At 33.5% G+C, this 15,708-nt stretch overlaps 1 protein-coding gene across 3 annotated transcripts in view; it reads right to left on the bottom strand.

The window, feature by feature from the left end:
• LOC120636128 (GRB10-interacting GYF protein 2) overlaps positions 1-15,708 on the bottom strand; it is an 85,240-nt gene that overhangs the window by 15,721 nt on the left and 53,811 nt on the right. For 2 of the 3 annotated variants that reach the window (XM_039907431.1, XM_039907433.1), the window contains 5 exons: positions 4,019-4,300; positions 2,679-2,906; positions 2,071-2,151; positions 1,725-1,837; positions 1,266-1,347 (listed from right to left, as the gene is read on the bottom strand). In XM_039907431.1, the coding sequence (XP_039763365.1) occupies positions 1,266-1,347; positions 1,725-1,837; positions 2,071-2,151; positions 2,679-2,906; positions 4,019-4,300 (786 nt within the window). The remainder of the gene's footprint in view (positions 1-1,265; positions 1,348-1,724; positions 1,838-2,070; positions 2,152-2,678; positions 2,907-4,018; positions 4,301-15,708) is intronic. The other variant, XM_039907432.1, reaches the window with a different exon arrangement.

Below are 15,708 nucleotides of genomic sequence, written 5' to 3'. Positions count from 1 at the left end.
GGATTAAAGAGGTCCTGCTGTATACAAAGGAATTGCTTAGGAATCCGAATAGGACACGGGTCTCAACTCAGAATGAGGCCTTAGGCCGTAGTTCACCACGCTGGCAGAGTGCGGATTGGTTGACTTTATGGGACTTCGGATTAAAGAGGTCCTGCTGTATACAAAGGAATTGCTTAGGAATCCTAATAGGACACGGGTCTCAACTCAGAATGAGGCCTTAGGCCGTAGTTCACCACGCTGGCAGAGTGCGGATTGGTTGACTTCGCACAGCTTTTATAACGTTATGGGAAACTCTTGCGAGTTATCGTCACGACGTCTTATCACCGAGCAGCCGAGAAGTTAGAGGACTGGTTACTGCTATAAGTTTTCAGTACCTCAAACAGGCCAGCATTGAATCAAGTATAACTATCGGCTGGCGGGATTGCATAGGAATCCTAATCATTACCGGATCGCTATAGGACACGGGTCTCAACTCAGAATGAGTAGTCCACCACGCTGGCCGAGTGCAAAGATTGGTAGACTCAGCCCGCGTAATTTTGGGAGGCAGCGTTCTTTTACATAGTTTACACCAGTATAGTCATATATAAGATTTTTAGATTTTTGCACAAAAAAAAATTTATCCCACGAATTTTTTTTTATCAATGAAACGTATACTATATTAATTCTATTACCTCCAAGAATTTGTATAAAGAGTTTCATGAAGATCGGTTAGGTAGTTTTCGCGTGAAAGCATAACAAAAAAACTTACATTCACATTTATAATATTAGTAGGAAGTAGAAACTAGCAAGTAGGATATATACTATAGGTAAAGCAAGTGATATTTCAAAATCCCCAAAATTAAATTAATATTTAAAACTCCCGAGAAGTTGAGAGAACTGGATACTGGATTTATCTGCGAAAGTTCTCAGTTCAAGTCCAAAGTTAGGAAATATGCGTTGTCAACCCATGCTTTTTGGTGCTATCATTCAGCTACAAGTTAACCGTTGCCTGCAATCGCACCTGATGGTAACTTGTCACAGACGGAAGCGAGCTAACCTGTTGGGGGTATTTTATATTGACCCCTTATCAGTTTCCAGTCTAGACGACCGGAACAGAGATTATATTTCCAAAAGTGGGGCACTGCCGACAAACTATCATCGAACCCGGAATCTCCACAGCACCCACCACTGCACCAGCGAGGTCGCCAAAACCCTATGTATATTTATTACACTTGTGCAAAGTGCGCTTACATAGTTAATATGTTATTGATAAAACAATAAAATACCGGTTGCTTGTTGTTAAGTATCTCCAACAGTTGCTTGCTCTTTTTTCTCTCTTCTTCAGCAGCAAGCTTTTCTTCTTCCTTCCTGTAAAAAGAGTTTTTTTTTATTCGAATTACCCCATTATTACCCCTTATTAAAAACAGTTTATTACCCCTTATTAAAAACAGCCTAACCTCCTAAAACGAGATTCTAAATTTAAACGGAAACCTGGAGTTAGCGCGGACTCATATACCAGAGCGCGTTTGGAACTCTCCTAGCTTTAGATGTAAATTATCACCGTCATCTCACAATTTAAACTTTTTGTATGAACGCTTCAACGTAATAGGCCATATTCAGGAACGACGATTTTTTTTCAGTGGCACAGATTTTCTTCACATTAATTCTATAAGAGACTACTTAAAACATATAACCACCTATGAATTGGCCGTGGTTGGGAAACCATTAATTTAAGGAATACTTACTTTTTTCTCTCCAATTCTTCGACCGCCTTGGCCTCTTCTAATCTCTTCTTGCTTTCTTTATTATTGCTCTTCTCCGCTCCCTTGACGAGAGTGAATCCTTCTTTGAGCCACTCCTAAAATTGAAAAATAATATTTTAACTCGGTTCTTAAAAAGAAAAACCTTACAAGAGTTTTCCTAGCGATGGTATAAAATTTTTTGGACCTGCGTCCTCAAATGTATTCAATGAATACAAATATTTTCTACTCATTAACAATATCATTAGTGTAGTCAGTAAAGAAAAGAAAAGAGAATAGTTTCTACATTCCAACGTTAAGAAAGAGTGATACAAAAGAAAGTATTTCCAACCTTTTTCTCCTTCTCAATGTCCTTCTTGGTTTGTTTATCTTCCTTTTTGCCTTTCGACGGCAAGGACTCCATTGCTGACTTCTTAAAAATACAAGAGATTTTATCACGGTCCTTTATTACAGTTGCTACATAAAAACCCGAAGACGTGACGCATTTCCTAGTACCACGGCTTATTCAAACACCTCATACAGTGGGAATTTATATATTTATTAATAGGAGTGCCCTCGGCTTGTACTCTAACTACTTGTTTCACTACCAAATGGAACCTTCGGGATGACTCTAAATAACTTCTATTATTAGTAGTCAAGAGTCACGTGGAGAGCTATTAGTGCGAATTGATTGAATCTACAACTCATAAGAATCGCTCCCTAGCACAGTTCAATGGAATAGTGAAAAGTAACTAGGATTATGAAGTTTCTTAGCACACTCACCCAAATTTTATTTCTTATTACTTGTAATAACCTATATACAAGCAACATGCGATCCATTGCTTGTAATCTGAGCGTTGATACAACTATTGGATAGCGTTTAGAATAAAAATATTACACAGTAAATAATTGTTACAATGCATTTAAAAAAGGAATAAAAAAAAACTTTTTAATCTATACCTCAGATTTAACTTCCTCTTCTTTCACTTTAATATCGTCATCTTTCTTTTCTTCCTTGTTCTTCTTCTTACTCTTTGCACCGGTACTGTTTTCCTTCGGCTTTGCCTGTTTTTCAAGCTCCGCCTTGGCCTGTTTGCTTGTCTTAGCGCCGGACGCATTCTTCTGCTGAGAAGGTTGACTTTTGTTTGCCGCAGGTCCGGCCACTTTGTCAGGCACCTCAGATTTTGTCTACAAAACATTCAAATATATTTTATATTCACTTTCACTCACTTCACGCAACTATTACATTAGTAGAACGAGGTAGACAAATGACATCGTAGAATGACAGAAGACCCCCGTCCATCAATCGCCCACCCACTATTATTTCAAGTAAAATACGCCCCACGAGATATTTGTCTCTCATTTTCTTCATCATATTTCTATAAGATATAACGAGATAATGGGACATAATAATCTCTTAGCGTTCATATAAGCCTGGTATACCTTTATCGTACATCTCCATTATTCAATTGCGATGAAACTAATGAAATGTTTTAGTATGTTACGATATCTCCGTTTATTTTACGAACAGCAAATTATATGTTTGCCTTTGTTCCTAAAAACATGTTACTTGAGTGTGATGAAATTGCCTCTCCAATTAAGGCATGTAACATGTCCACTATTAAATTTCTTAGGACCAGATTAATAAACGCGGCATTGCGTCGGAAGTTATGCAGTGTTTTGCCACACTTCAAACACTGCGTAACTATTCCGACGTTATGCCACGTTCATTAATAAGAGCCTAAAAGTGTATCAGCGCATTCTATGTAGTTTGTAAATCGTGCGAAATGTAAGCTCGGTGTCCATTGTGTGAATTCCGCAAATAACGCTGGTTTCTACCCAAAACAATAAATATGTTATCTTACCTCACATTTTGCTAGTACATTTTAAATTAAATACATACTGAGGCATGTTGCGTTAAATCGGTGTGAATTTACGTTTCCGTGTTCATTTTTAATAATCCTTTTCTCATTAATTTATTTTGCAATCTTAGCTATGCCTTGTCGACCTTTCTGGATGCTAAACATTCCACTAAGAAATTAAATTACCTAAATACTAGAATGAAACAAACAAATACGCAATGTGAAATGTATATGTAAAAAAAAATATCATCAATTAGGAGGTACAATGAGGTATGTGCCGGAACCGAACTCTGTACCTTACAGAGGTGGGGGGGGAGTGGGGGGTTTGCAACGTGAGGGAAATGCTGCGGTGGTATACGAGTCCCACATAAGATGGAAAAAGCTTTACCACCACGATAAAAAAGGGCTACGTTAACTAATAGTATGTCGAGACTTTACCTCTGAGTCCTCGCTTTCGGATTTAGACTCGCTTGTCTGCGTCTCGCTCTGTATCAATTGCTGCAATTTCCCCAGATCAGGAGTTGCACGGACAAAAGTGTCATCGCTTGGACTGATCGTCGTGGTGCTAGACGAACTGGTCGCAGCATTGTCGCTTAGAAACGGCGGAATTTGCTGAGGCAGCGGGATGTTTTGCTTGGCCCTTAGTTGCGCCAGTATTTCGTCTTCAGTCTTCATATCTTTAACAATGTCCGCGGGCAAATTCATCGTACTAGTGTTAGGCTGCAACACAACTTTTGTTATAATAGAAATACATATTCCTTAAAAAAAAAAAAAATATATGTGATTAAAATTCGCTGGTAAAATTTGAATAGCACCGAGAGTTTTAATACCAATGCACATTGCAGAGGTATGTGATAGTTTCAATACATTTGTAAGTATAATCTCCCGCTCCACTAGGGGCTGAATAGAAAAAAAGTAGGTAGACGTAGATTAATTTGAATAAAAAATTTAACATTTGTGAATAATACCTAATTCTCTAGTAAATGTATTGAAACTTAATAAATATATACAGTCCATTATATTATTTTATATTTGACAAATTCGTTTTGAAAAGTATAGCCTCTTAGTGATTACTATTGAATTTTTTTTTTTTATTATTTGTGCGATTATTTGTGTCCGTAAGTTTAAATAAAAATGCAAATATTAACAATATATTAGCGATATATAATAATTATACTTCATTTATTTTTATTGGCATGCAGCAAAAATTACGTATTGAATTGGAGAAGAGAAGAAGAGAGAAAAGTATGCAGAAGAAAAAAAAACTGGATTAGTAATTAAATTATTTTTTAGAAATTATATATCCTTACAAGGCATGTGAATAGGAAGGGTTCAAACGGTCAATCAAAATCCCCTCAATATTATTCTATGGCGTATACATTGGTCCTAAGTGAGCGGCGGAGAGTCCAAAAATTTCGATTTATCGCGACAACGCACTCTTAATGTTAAACTCAAGCGTTGATTCTTTAGTTTTTTGGAATCTAATAAAGTGTATGGCTTTCTAGGATGATTGATGGGGTATGCCCAATTCACGTCAACTTGTGAGTATCCTAAATGCAACTGGTAAAATAAAAAAATTGCGTCGTAATAAAAATATTCATTTGGTTTTGCAATAGCAATAACAAGATTTATCAACAAAGATTCGCAGCGTAATGAAGAAACGCATTAATTTATATCGCAATATCCATCGCTCGCGTAGGAAAACCGATAAATAAATTTGCTATTTCGATTGAAAACAATGATTATCGATAGGGCTAAGTAAATAAGGATTTCATTTCACCGTTTGATCATGTTAGCAAGTGTTAAATAAAGCAGTATTAATACTTACAGAAACAAATCGTGTATTAACTAAATGTTTCAACTCCTATCGCCAAGCACAAAGTAATGGACAAATGCGTCTTTGCAAGATGGTTTTGATGTTTAGTCGAGATCAGGTATCTTCTATTTATAGCATAACATTACTATTCGTACAAAGGATGTTATGAGAAGGAACGTTTCTTATCTAACATCCTGGATACAAATGTAAGTTCTGTTTTGTAGGGTAAAATAGCTTAAAATCTAAAATTCTAATATTTCAATATTCGCTTTGGCAAATCGAACATTCATATATATATAAATTCACTTTGCACACACAAATAAATGAAAAGGTAAACTCTTTTTGGGTAATCATTACTAACAACGCATTCAGACACTATATGTAGTTACAATTGAAATATTACAAATATTTTACATAATACTGAACGATTAAATGAATATGAACCCATAATACTTATAAAATATTTCTTTTTTTTTTATATCGCTAGTTAATTTTTTCAAATTAAATTGTAACATTTCATTATGCACGATTTTCACTTTTTTTTTTATTCACCTGCTGTACCTGCGGTTTGTCTGTTTTTATCTTAATTTGTTGTTCGTACCGAAAATATTTTCTTTTTAATAATTTTACAGTATTCTTTGTCAGTCTCCTGTATGCAAATCTATCCATGTACTAAATTACGTTTAGATTGGTTCAAAGGTTGAGCCAAGGTAACCTATACTTCAAAACAAATCTTATTATGGAACCTATTCACCATTGATTTGAAGGTTTTACGAGGCAAACGGTAGCCGGAAAGCCATTCCCAATCTTTGCATACTACCGAAAGTAACTGAGTAAACATTTTCTAAATCGTTTAATTTTGATACATTTTTTTAAAAATTTTTAGGAGCACGCTGTGTTTTGCAGCACTTACAATATATGATAATACGGTTAGGCCCAACATACTTTATTTAAATTTATGCTATTCATGCTAACATTGTCTAACCGATGTGTTTCCTTTAGCAGCGATAACATTATTATTTTAATATTTTCGCTTGCAAACATTCGAACAAGGTGAAGGTTAGTTTCAAATAAATAATTCATGGCAATCTAATCTACTTTGCCTACGATGTATATCAAGCCCCTTCAAATGACATCCGTTCAAGTTTCAATCCATTTTAATAATTTTTATTTTCGATAGAAATATTTCGAAGAAAAATAATTTTATTATTTTTATTTTGGAATTTCAATCAGATAGGTATTGATAGTTTCTGAAATATAACGATCGACGGACAATCTAGATTTTCAAATCCTATATATACCCCAACTATTGCAATTTACAGGGTAATAATGCTTATTATATTGGTGAAAGGACTTGGTCGACAGCGCAGATTAGAATAAAACTTAACTTGACAGTCTTGTAAGATCTACCATGTTCCATTCAAGTTTTTACGACTAGATTTAACAGCTGTACTCGAAATAAATCGATTAGATTTTCGCATACCATCGCTCGACTAATTTTAACGATTATTTTAAATTTAACAAGTTATGTATTTTATTTAGTAATTATTTTAAAAATGAGTTAAAAGAAACCTTTTTATTTATTATGTATGTACCATAAAATGTGAATGAGAACATATGATACAAGAAGTGTGCAAAGGAAAGCTTATCTCTATATGAGATCTCTTCAAGCTACCCCAGGATGTCAGTAAGATGATCTTATTGTGGTATAGGTCAAATAAAGGTACAATATACTAAATGATAACTACTAAACTTTTAATTCCTACATCGGAAGTTTACTTGAATATATGCAAAAAGAAAACGTGTGTTCATTAAAAGCTGGTACAATAAACTGCTATAATAAATAGCCACACGTATACCCTATACATAACGATAGATAAAATATAATAATTCTTAAATTACTGCTCTCATTTTAAATTCTATCAATTATTTTATAGTTGATAGTGGGTGTAAATATTATTATTAATGAAATCTCGAAATATTTTATGAAAAAAAGTTTATTAGTCAATGAAAAAAACAAAACACACTTATGAAAAAGATGGATATAACACTCCAGTTTTATGAAGTATAAAAAAAGTAGAAAAACAAAAACTTGAAAAAAAGTAAATCAACAGCCAATAAAACTAATCAAGTCACCTTTATAACCATTCAACTTCTAAAAACACATTTATTACGGGTAATTGTATAAATGAATTAAGAAATGGTGTTCCGCTTTTATTCACAGTGACTTGCCACGACCACGGATGATATTATATCAAAAAATAACGCTAATCCAGTGAGCACCCTCAAATCCCAGTTAAACATACAAAACAACCAAAAGTGCACTAGATAGATGGTAAAACAAGGGAAACCAGGTCTAATTAATAAGAAGAACTGCCGAATTAAACTATTGACTATACGCTTATAATATCCCTTTGGTACCCGCATCGCTATGTAAAACCGTAAAAGATCAAAAGTTAGACGTGAATAATGTATGCGTCACGCGTTATAAAAACGCGCAGAACCAATCTAGCGGGTTAAGGGGATCCCCCGTACAGAAGTTTCATTCGAATAAAATTGGAGAATGTATTAAAAGAAAATACGTAACATAAAATGTGGCTTTAAAAAATGTATTAAAATTATACAATAAAACCCATCTAAATGACACGCAAAGTAGCCAAACTTTAAAATTGAAACACCCTCATTTATTTTTATTTTCACTGCAAACACGCTTTAATTTGGAAACCTCTATAGTTATAAGTTACTGAAATACCTACAATTTGTTGCAGGGCGATAGACTGCCACTAGAAATTTATGTTACTGTTTTGACTGTTTAAGTTATTTAACACTAACTTTCAAATTTTTTCTAGTGCTTTCGTTTTCTTTACGCTGGGTACATGATAATTTTGTTATATAATTAAATATGGGCGTTCTTTTCACTTTTTGCAGGTATCATCCTCATCAAGAAAATTTAACACAACCGAAAAAGCTTTCTTAAAAATTTGTCACTCACGCGTTTGCAGTCACTGCTAAAATGTGAACTATTACAATCTATCTAAATAACTTGTGTGTGTTGTGTGTGTCATTTCCTAGATCATCAGGAAGAACTTAGAAATATTATGCATCCATAATTTTCTTCTTAAGCAAATCAAATGAAATAAATTTGATGGAAGTCAATGGAATGTATTAATGTACGTTTATCTTCTTGCGGTCGCGTTAGTGTCCAATAGGGGTTGATATGATTATAGAGGTGATGGCAAAGATTTAAATCGTAGCTATGCCCTGAAAAATATGTCGTATGGCTCAGGTAAATCTGTCCCCGAGACTAGACTATATCGTTGGACTATCGCGTTGTAGCTTCAGAACTACACAGTCAACACCTGTCACCAGGGATTATATAGAGCATATTTGTCGATTTCAATCTTTGCGTAGTATACATTAGATAAACTAGTTACTATTTGAACGCATAGGCTAGGGTGCCGTAGTCATGCTAATAGGGACAGTTATTTGTAAAAAAAAATCGTGCATTTGTGGTTCATGGAACGTCAAACGACGTAAAACTTTGGTGCTGATTTCTTGGTGAATAATTTTTAACACAAAAGCCATATTGCATATCAAAAGAAATGGTGACGTTGTTTTTTCATTTAATCTAGGATAAACAGCAGGATAGACAGACAAACGTCAGGCGGATTTGTTTTGACTACGGAACCCTAAAATCTGGGTTTTAGACGTCCCAGTTCAAATACACTCAAATGAAAATAAAATTAAAAACACTACCAGCAAATTCCAAAAAAACAAAAAAAAAACCATATCAATATTATGATACTTTATAACCTAAGTAATACCATAAGGATATTAAGAAAAAAACTTATCTTAATTAAATAATGGTATTAAAATACCAAAAATGCATTGGGACTAAACCTAAATACTTTGCTTTGGTACTTTCTATTAGTGGGAAGCATACATTTTTAAACTTTCATAATTAACATAAAAACACATTTATAATGAAGTATGGTGGAGACAACTCGCACGTCATCAATTTCCATGTATTTGGTGCGCTTTTCTTAAAAATTATCATATATTGTCTTAGACAAGAACTATATTTCTTATTAGATATTATGTATTTTAACTATTTTAACAGATCTCACTTAGAATTTCATTCTCATTGGTATCGGGCCAGCCGAAAATCTTAGTATGATACACGTGTGCACTGAACTATCGGCGCTTTAAGAAATTGAAATTAAAGATTGCACCTCATCGTTAATTACCAAATTTGCGCACTTGTATCATAATGCACATAATATTTAATCATCACAATAAATTTATCAATGTAATGTGCTGGATTATCTTTTAACATCATCAGTATCAACGTCTAAGGAATTCAAAGTTAAATAATGCAAAGAAACAGAAATTATCATCTACCTTAACTTTCATTTATTATTTTAACTGAAAATACCTTGTTCGATAAGCAGATGGCAACAATATCCTTACAACATTCTAATAGTAACTGGTCAAATAATAATCTACGTGGCTTTTTTTAATAAAATATCCTTTATCATATCAGCTATCATGTCTATGAATAACTGTGAAACAGCGTCTATGGCACACATTTATGTAGTCGAATACCATTCTTTTGATATCATTTCAAAAGCGAAAGTATACGAAATGTAAATTCAATTACAGAAAAAAACATACAACTACATAGTTAAGCATTATAAGTGAGTTAACTTAACTAATTACCGATTAAATCACTAGTGAGTAAAGAGAACTAAACTTGCATTAAGGTGCAGGCGTTAGGTATAGCGTTACTTAGCAGCATAATTTTTTTTTACAAACTTCTAAAGGAGTGAAATAAGGGGTTAAGTGTCAAGCTAGCCATGAAAACAGCAGTCAGGTTAATATGAGCGTAATTTAAAAAAAAACCTAAATTTTTTTCTACAAAAAGATGTTTCACGTACTTTTTGAGATTCATTAAAAAAATGTTAATTAAAGTTTTTAGTTTTTGTTTAAACAACCCCAGGTATTCTATAATATATCCATAGTTATGATTGTATAAAAAGACAGTGCGTTTATGCGTGAAAAGTGTTCAAATTCCGAATCAATTGTTATTTTCAAAATCGCGTCCAGTCGACTTTACAAGTTATAGTGTGTTTCTGTCTTGGTTTGTGTTTTTGTGGTTTTTCATAGAATTCTTTAGTTAAGTAAGTAGTCATGTACTCAAATCGATTGAGATAGTTAATCAATCACATGAAATACAACTAAATTGCAGTCAAAGAATGGTGGATGGTTTATGGTTTATATTAGAAAACCGAAGTTAATAATATCTACGTCTAGGGCAACTAGCAGATTTTTGGATTTAAGTCTGTAGTGCCTACGGAATGTAGTAATTAAACACTAAAAGTACCTAAGTCCATATTCTCCTCAATTTTTTGAAATTCCCTATTTAAAAATGATAGCAGCTATCGAGGTGTGCAATTTAGCACTTGAGGTACCGGTTGCGCAAAGTGAGATTATCTTCCTACGCTTACTTAATCGATTGCTAGAAAAGTAACTACTATTTATATGGTACTTTGAAAGAGCGCCATCTATTGACCCTTTGTTCCAAAATTAGTAGTTACATATAACGCGATAAGTAAACGGAGGTAGAAAATTTCACACTTGATCCCGGAACGTACTGAAGATACATCCGGCACATCACAATGCACACAAATAACAAGTTATACCTAATTATTACAATTTTAGTCGTATAATAACCAGGGTGTCCAGGAAAGTTTGGAGGTACGCAATTTAAAAATAATAAAAAAACACATTCAGTCCATCATGAATTTGCTGTTTCTGGAAGAAATATTTTCGTGAAAATAAACCGTGAATGTAACACGCAATGGACAAAAATGCTGGTAGCGAAAAACCATCCTCTGGTTTATTAAATTAGTCAGCAGCACTGCGAAAGGCTTATTTTAAGACATTTCAAAAAAAAAATATTTATATCCTAATATTAGTACCTTTATTCTGTGCATCTTTACGTATATTATGATTCTCGGAACTTTCCTAGTCACCTGATGGCAACACAGTAGTTGCCTTTACAATCAATTTGACTTTATTAACGGAAATAGATTTTTATCGATAAATAGACTCTAAACAATAATTATGGTTTGTAACCAATATACTTTTCTGTACTTCATAACATTTTTAGCCGCATTAAAACAGATCAACGTGTATACATAACCAATAAACAATTTAAATCCAAAATCAATATACACTGAAGAAAAATCTACTGAAAATGTTTATAGATTATTTATCAAACATAGTAATATTATTACTATAAAGCTTAATACCAATTTTTGGTAATTAAAATAAACTTTTGTTTATCACAAATACATTCTTAGCCGCCACGTGTGTGCAACATCATGTAATGGACTGTAGCAACAATCAACATTAAGCCAAACGACTGAAACAAGTTTAATTAAAATAATTAATAGTAATTATGACACGTAAAAAACTGCTAAATAAGTAATTTTACTATGAAAGCGCAAACGTCTTTCATATGTTCATTTGTATCTTTAAACTTTCCGAGTCATCCTGCGTGTGTATACAGACCAACTAAACCAACAATCCAGATCAGAAGTGTATTAATTGTTCAAACAAAAATGCTAGTAGTATTCATATTATGGAAATTCAAATGTCGATTCGCCAAATTAGACGTACAACATATTTTAACAAATCTGAAAACAAAAATAAGCACCGATTTACGTTTTGTTAAAGTCTATCACCGACATGTACATTGTAAAAGGGTCACACTAAAACTTTTAGCGTTGGCCAGTAAAAAAAGTTATCATTTAATTATCGATTAAAGAACTTTTTGGTTAGGAATAGAATTTTTGCTAATTTTTTTTTTTTGGTTTTCTGGCCTGACTCCAATAGACGAAGAAAAATTTAAATTATAGTCGTAAAAATGTAATAGGCCCGTTTTGACATTTGTGCAAGATTATAGAATGTAACTTGGAACGAAACTGAAAGAAACAATAAAATAAAAATCAATTACATACGGTGTTTTAAAAAATACGTATATTTTTTTGGGACGTTAAATAATATGAAAGAATATATCGCGAGTATTCTTTTTGCGCTTACTTTATAGTAGCATGCAATTTATAATTGTTGCGAAACGTTCCGAAAACAGTTACGTTCTCAGTCTTTTTTTTTTAATACTAGAGCTGTAACCATTTTTTACTGAATATCGAAAATAAATTTTGTGCAGTAATCTTTACTGCAAAGAATGAGCTTGGTTCTCAAAATAGGTTCTAAATAAAGAGTCTGAGTTGATGTATCTGACCAAACGGCACATGACTGAAGCGTCCCCGCGCGCACTGCGCAGTTTTTCGTTCCTCATCTTGTAAAGTTGACTGTGCGCTCGTTTAAGTTTGATATATATTGTTTACTATTACGTTAACTATGGCTCTTCTATTTTGGACATTAATTTAAACATAGTGATTTGACTCGATTTTTGTGTTTGTTGTTATATAGTACTAACTCTGTTTCAACATGTTGAAAAGTGGATGTATAATCAACAGCCAGTCACGCGTATTGGTTGTGAAGTTAAAGGAATACTTTGAATGAAGGAACACTTTACAATACATAATAATATCAATTAAGTACTGATACAAACTTGAATTGATTTATCGTGAGTATCGAGTCCCGAGTCTTATGGTTCCAGAACTAGTTACGTCGCGATGACAAATGTCAAAACGGGCCTATTACTTTTTTACGACTATACGTGGTTTATTGACATTCATTAATACGGCATAAACTTGTTTTGAACTGCTATACAATTGATGTCAGAGATATCAGGGACATGTTTTATAATCCGTTATATCGTACTATATAATCGGTAATACAAGGTTATAACGTGCGCCCGCTTGGTGCTCTTTTAGCATTTAGCACCAATGAGTTGGTGCCATTTTGTTTGCTCAAAGGCCCAGTCCGTGCGCAGTTGTAATATACAATAAGTCCCCATCTCTTATCGCTCTTTATAATTTGGTTTAATGATGATTAAGCGCAAAGTATCCACTTTTAGGGTGACCACTGTGAGATAGTAAGTGCTGGCGGCTGATGATAGGAACGACAAAATATCGAACATTTAGACGACAGGAAGCATTGCACGTATTACATTGTCGTTACATTGACTTCGCCATACATGATGAAAGCGGGATATATGTTTTGAGCCCAAAAAAACAAAAGACATTTCCCATTGGATTTTTCATTAGAAAAAAAATCCAACAAAAGTAAAGTTAAGGGAGAACAAACAGTGCCTCATTCTTTGTTCGGATGGGTCATTACGCGACAATTGTGCAAAAGGAAACAAGGAAAGTTCCTGAAGATTGGTATTTTAGTCGTTATTTACAAGTTGTCTTTGAAAATGTACGACAGCAGGGCCCAAATTCACGACTACACTCCAGCTCACAAAGGACAATTTGATTGTTACTGTCTATGGAAGGTGAGTCATCCTCCGTACGCTCCCAAGATTAGCGGGCTCACTGCTTCTAGCAAAGGTGACATTTCATGCGACGGTGAAAAGAAAGAATAATTAATATCCATTAAACAACAGGTTCCTCTTCTTTACGTTTTTGTGTTTTTAAAAACTTTCAGTGTGACCCACGTATATTATAACTAGGTCAGTTTACACAATATTCACAAATATATCTTATAAATGTATATTGAATATTTAATCATTAATATTATGTTCCTCGAAGGAATCATGAACACTCACAAGCTTTACAAAATTATTTTACTACTTTGAATTAATTGATGATTTTTTTAAACTTGATACAGGTGTATAATTTCGTTCAGTTTGATCTGTCGTCAAAATGTGTATGTCTTCCTATTCGGAAATTTGAGGCAGTGCAAAGATGATATTTTATATTTTATTGAAAAAGCAAAATATCGTAATTCTAAACTAACAAAGGTAGAGTAGAAAATACATTTTCAGCCTGCACGTATTCGACGTGGCAGTTTTCTTCCAAAATATAAGTTAAATGAGGGAAGGTAATTAATAAAAATCGAATGATGTACCCGAAGTGGTGGAGAGTTTTCAAGTTAATGACGCCATTAAATGCCTTCTATAGGCCTAGTTGGATTTCAACTTTTACTTTGACATACTGGATGCTAAAAGCTCACAAAAAACATCATAGGCTGTCTCGGGAGGAAGCCTTGGTCTAAAAAGGTTTGATATAAATTAGGTGTTTTAATTTTCGATTTATAGAAAGCGTTACGTAATTTTTTTTGTTTACTTATCATTTAACCATACGTGACTACCGGAGTTACGATATTATGTCAATGTAACATAAAATTGTCAGATCACAAACATTGGTCGTTCATATAAATCGACAAATTTAACTTCAATTTAATGTTAGTAACCTTGAAAATTGATAATACGTCTACTTGAAAATTTACAACACTGGTAGTGTAAATACTTTGTGAAAAAACTTAGCTGCCTTAATGCGCCTATCACATAATAGTCGACGGCCTAATCTAAGAACCTTGGGGTAGAATACTAAGACAACTCTTAATAAAGAAATTAACGCTTTTACTAGTTTCAAGGACCGTAGGAGCCTAGGGCTCTTTTGAAAATTATCAAAGCGTTTACCGAGGATAAATCAGGACTTGGCCATTGAAAAGGTTTAGAATTATTCGATTTAATTTAGGTTAGTATTCGTACGCAGTCTATTTGTGCTTATATATATTTTTATTGTAGTAGGTATGTATTACATCACGCCTTGGTCCGCAGATACTTTTCATGTCTTTTCAAAATTTTAGTGATCTGAAAGCACTAACTTCCACTCAACTAACTAACAATCAAAATTAACAACCACTTTAAAAAAAACAACCACAGCGGTCCTTGGAGACTAACAACCTTAAAATATAGCTGACAACCTAATCTAAGTTCTTTTTCAATGCAAAAATATCTTTGAATTGAAATAGGCATAGTTCTTGGACCATCAGTTCGGCCCTACAATGTCACACACATATACACAACAAACAAAGCGGTTAAACGTAGAACACCCCCACTTTATGCGTTGGAGGGAAAATGGCAAGCGCAATCGCAGTAAGCATACATATATCAATTACGAAATAAGCTTTTGAAGCAATTATAATACCAGTAGTTGTAGAGGACACCTTAAGCTGGTAAACCTAGATTTTAAATTGGAACATCATGAGTGCCATGGTGCAATACGAAAGATCTGTTCATAAAACAATTTTTAAGGAGGCTAATTTCCTAACTATTCTGTTTTGTAAATAACCATAAACGACCATAGCGGACAAACCAACCAAACAAGCA

The sequence above is a fragment of the Pararge aegeria genome, chromosome Z, assembly GCF_905163445.1.
Source record: "Pararge aegeria chromosome Z, ilParAegt1.1, whole genome shotgun sequence".
In the NCBI taxonomy this organism is placed as follows: Eukaryota; Metazoa; Arthropoda; class Insecta; order Lepidoptera; family Nymphalidae; genus Pararge; species Pararge aegeria.
Note: the sequence above shows the minus strand (reverse complement) of the source record. Positions and strands in the feature narration are given on the sequence as shown.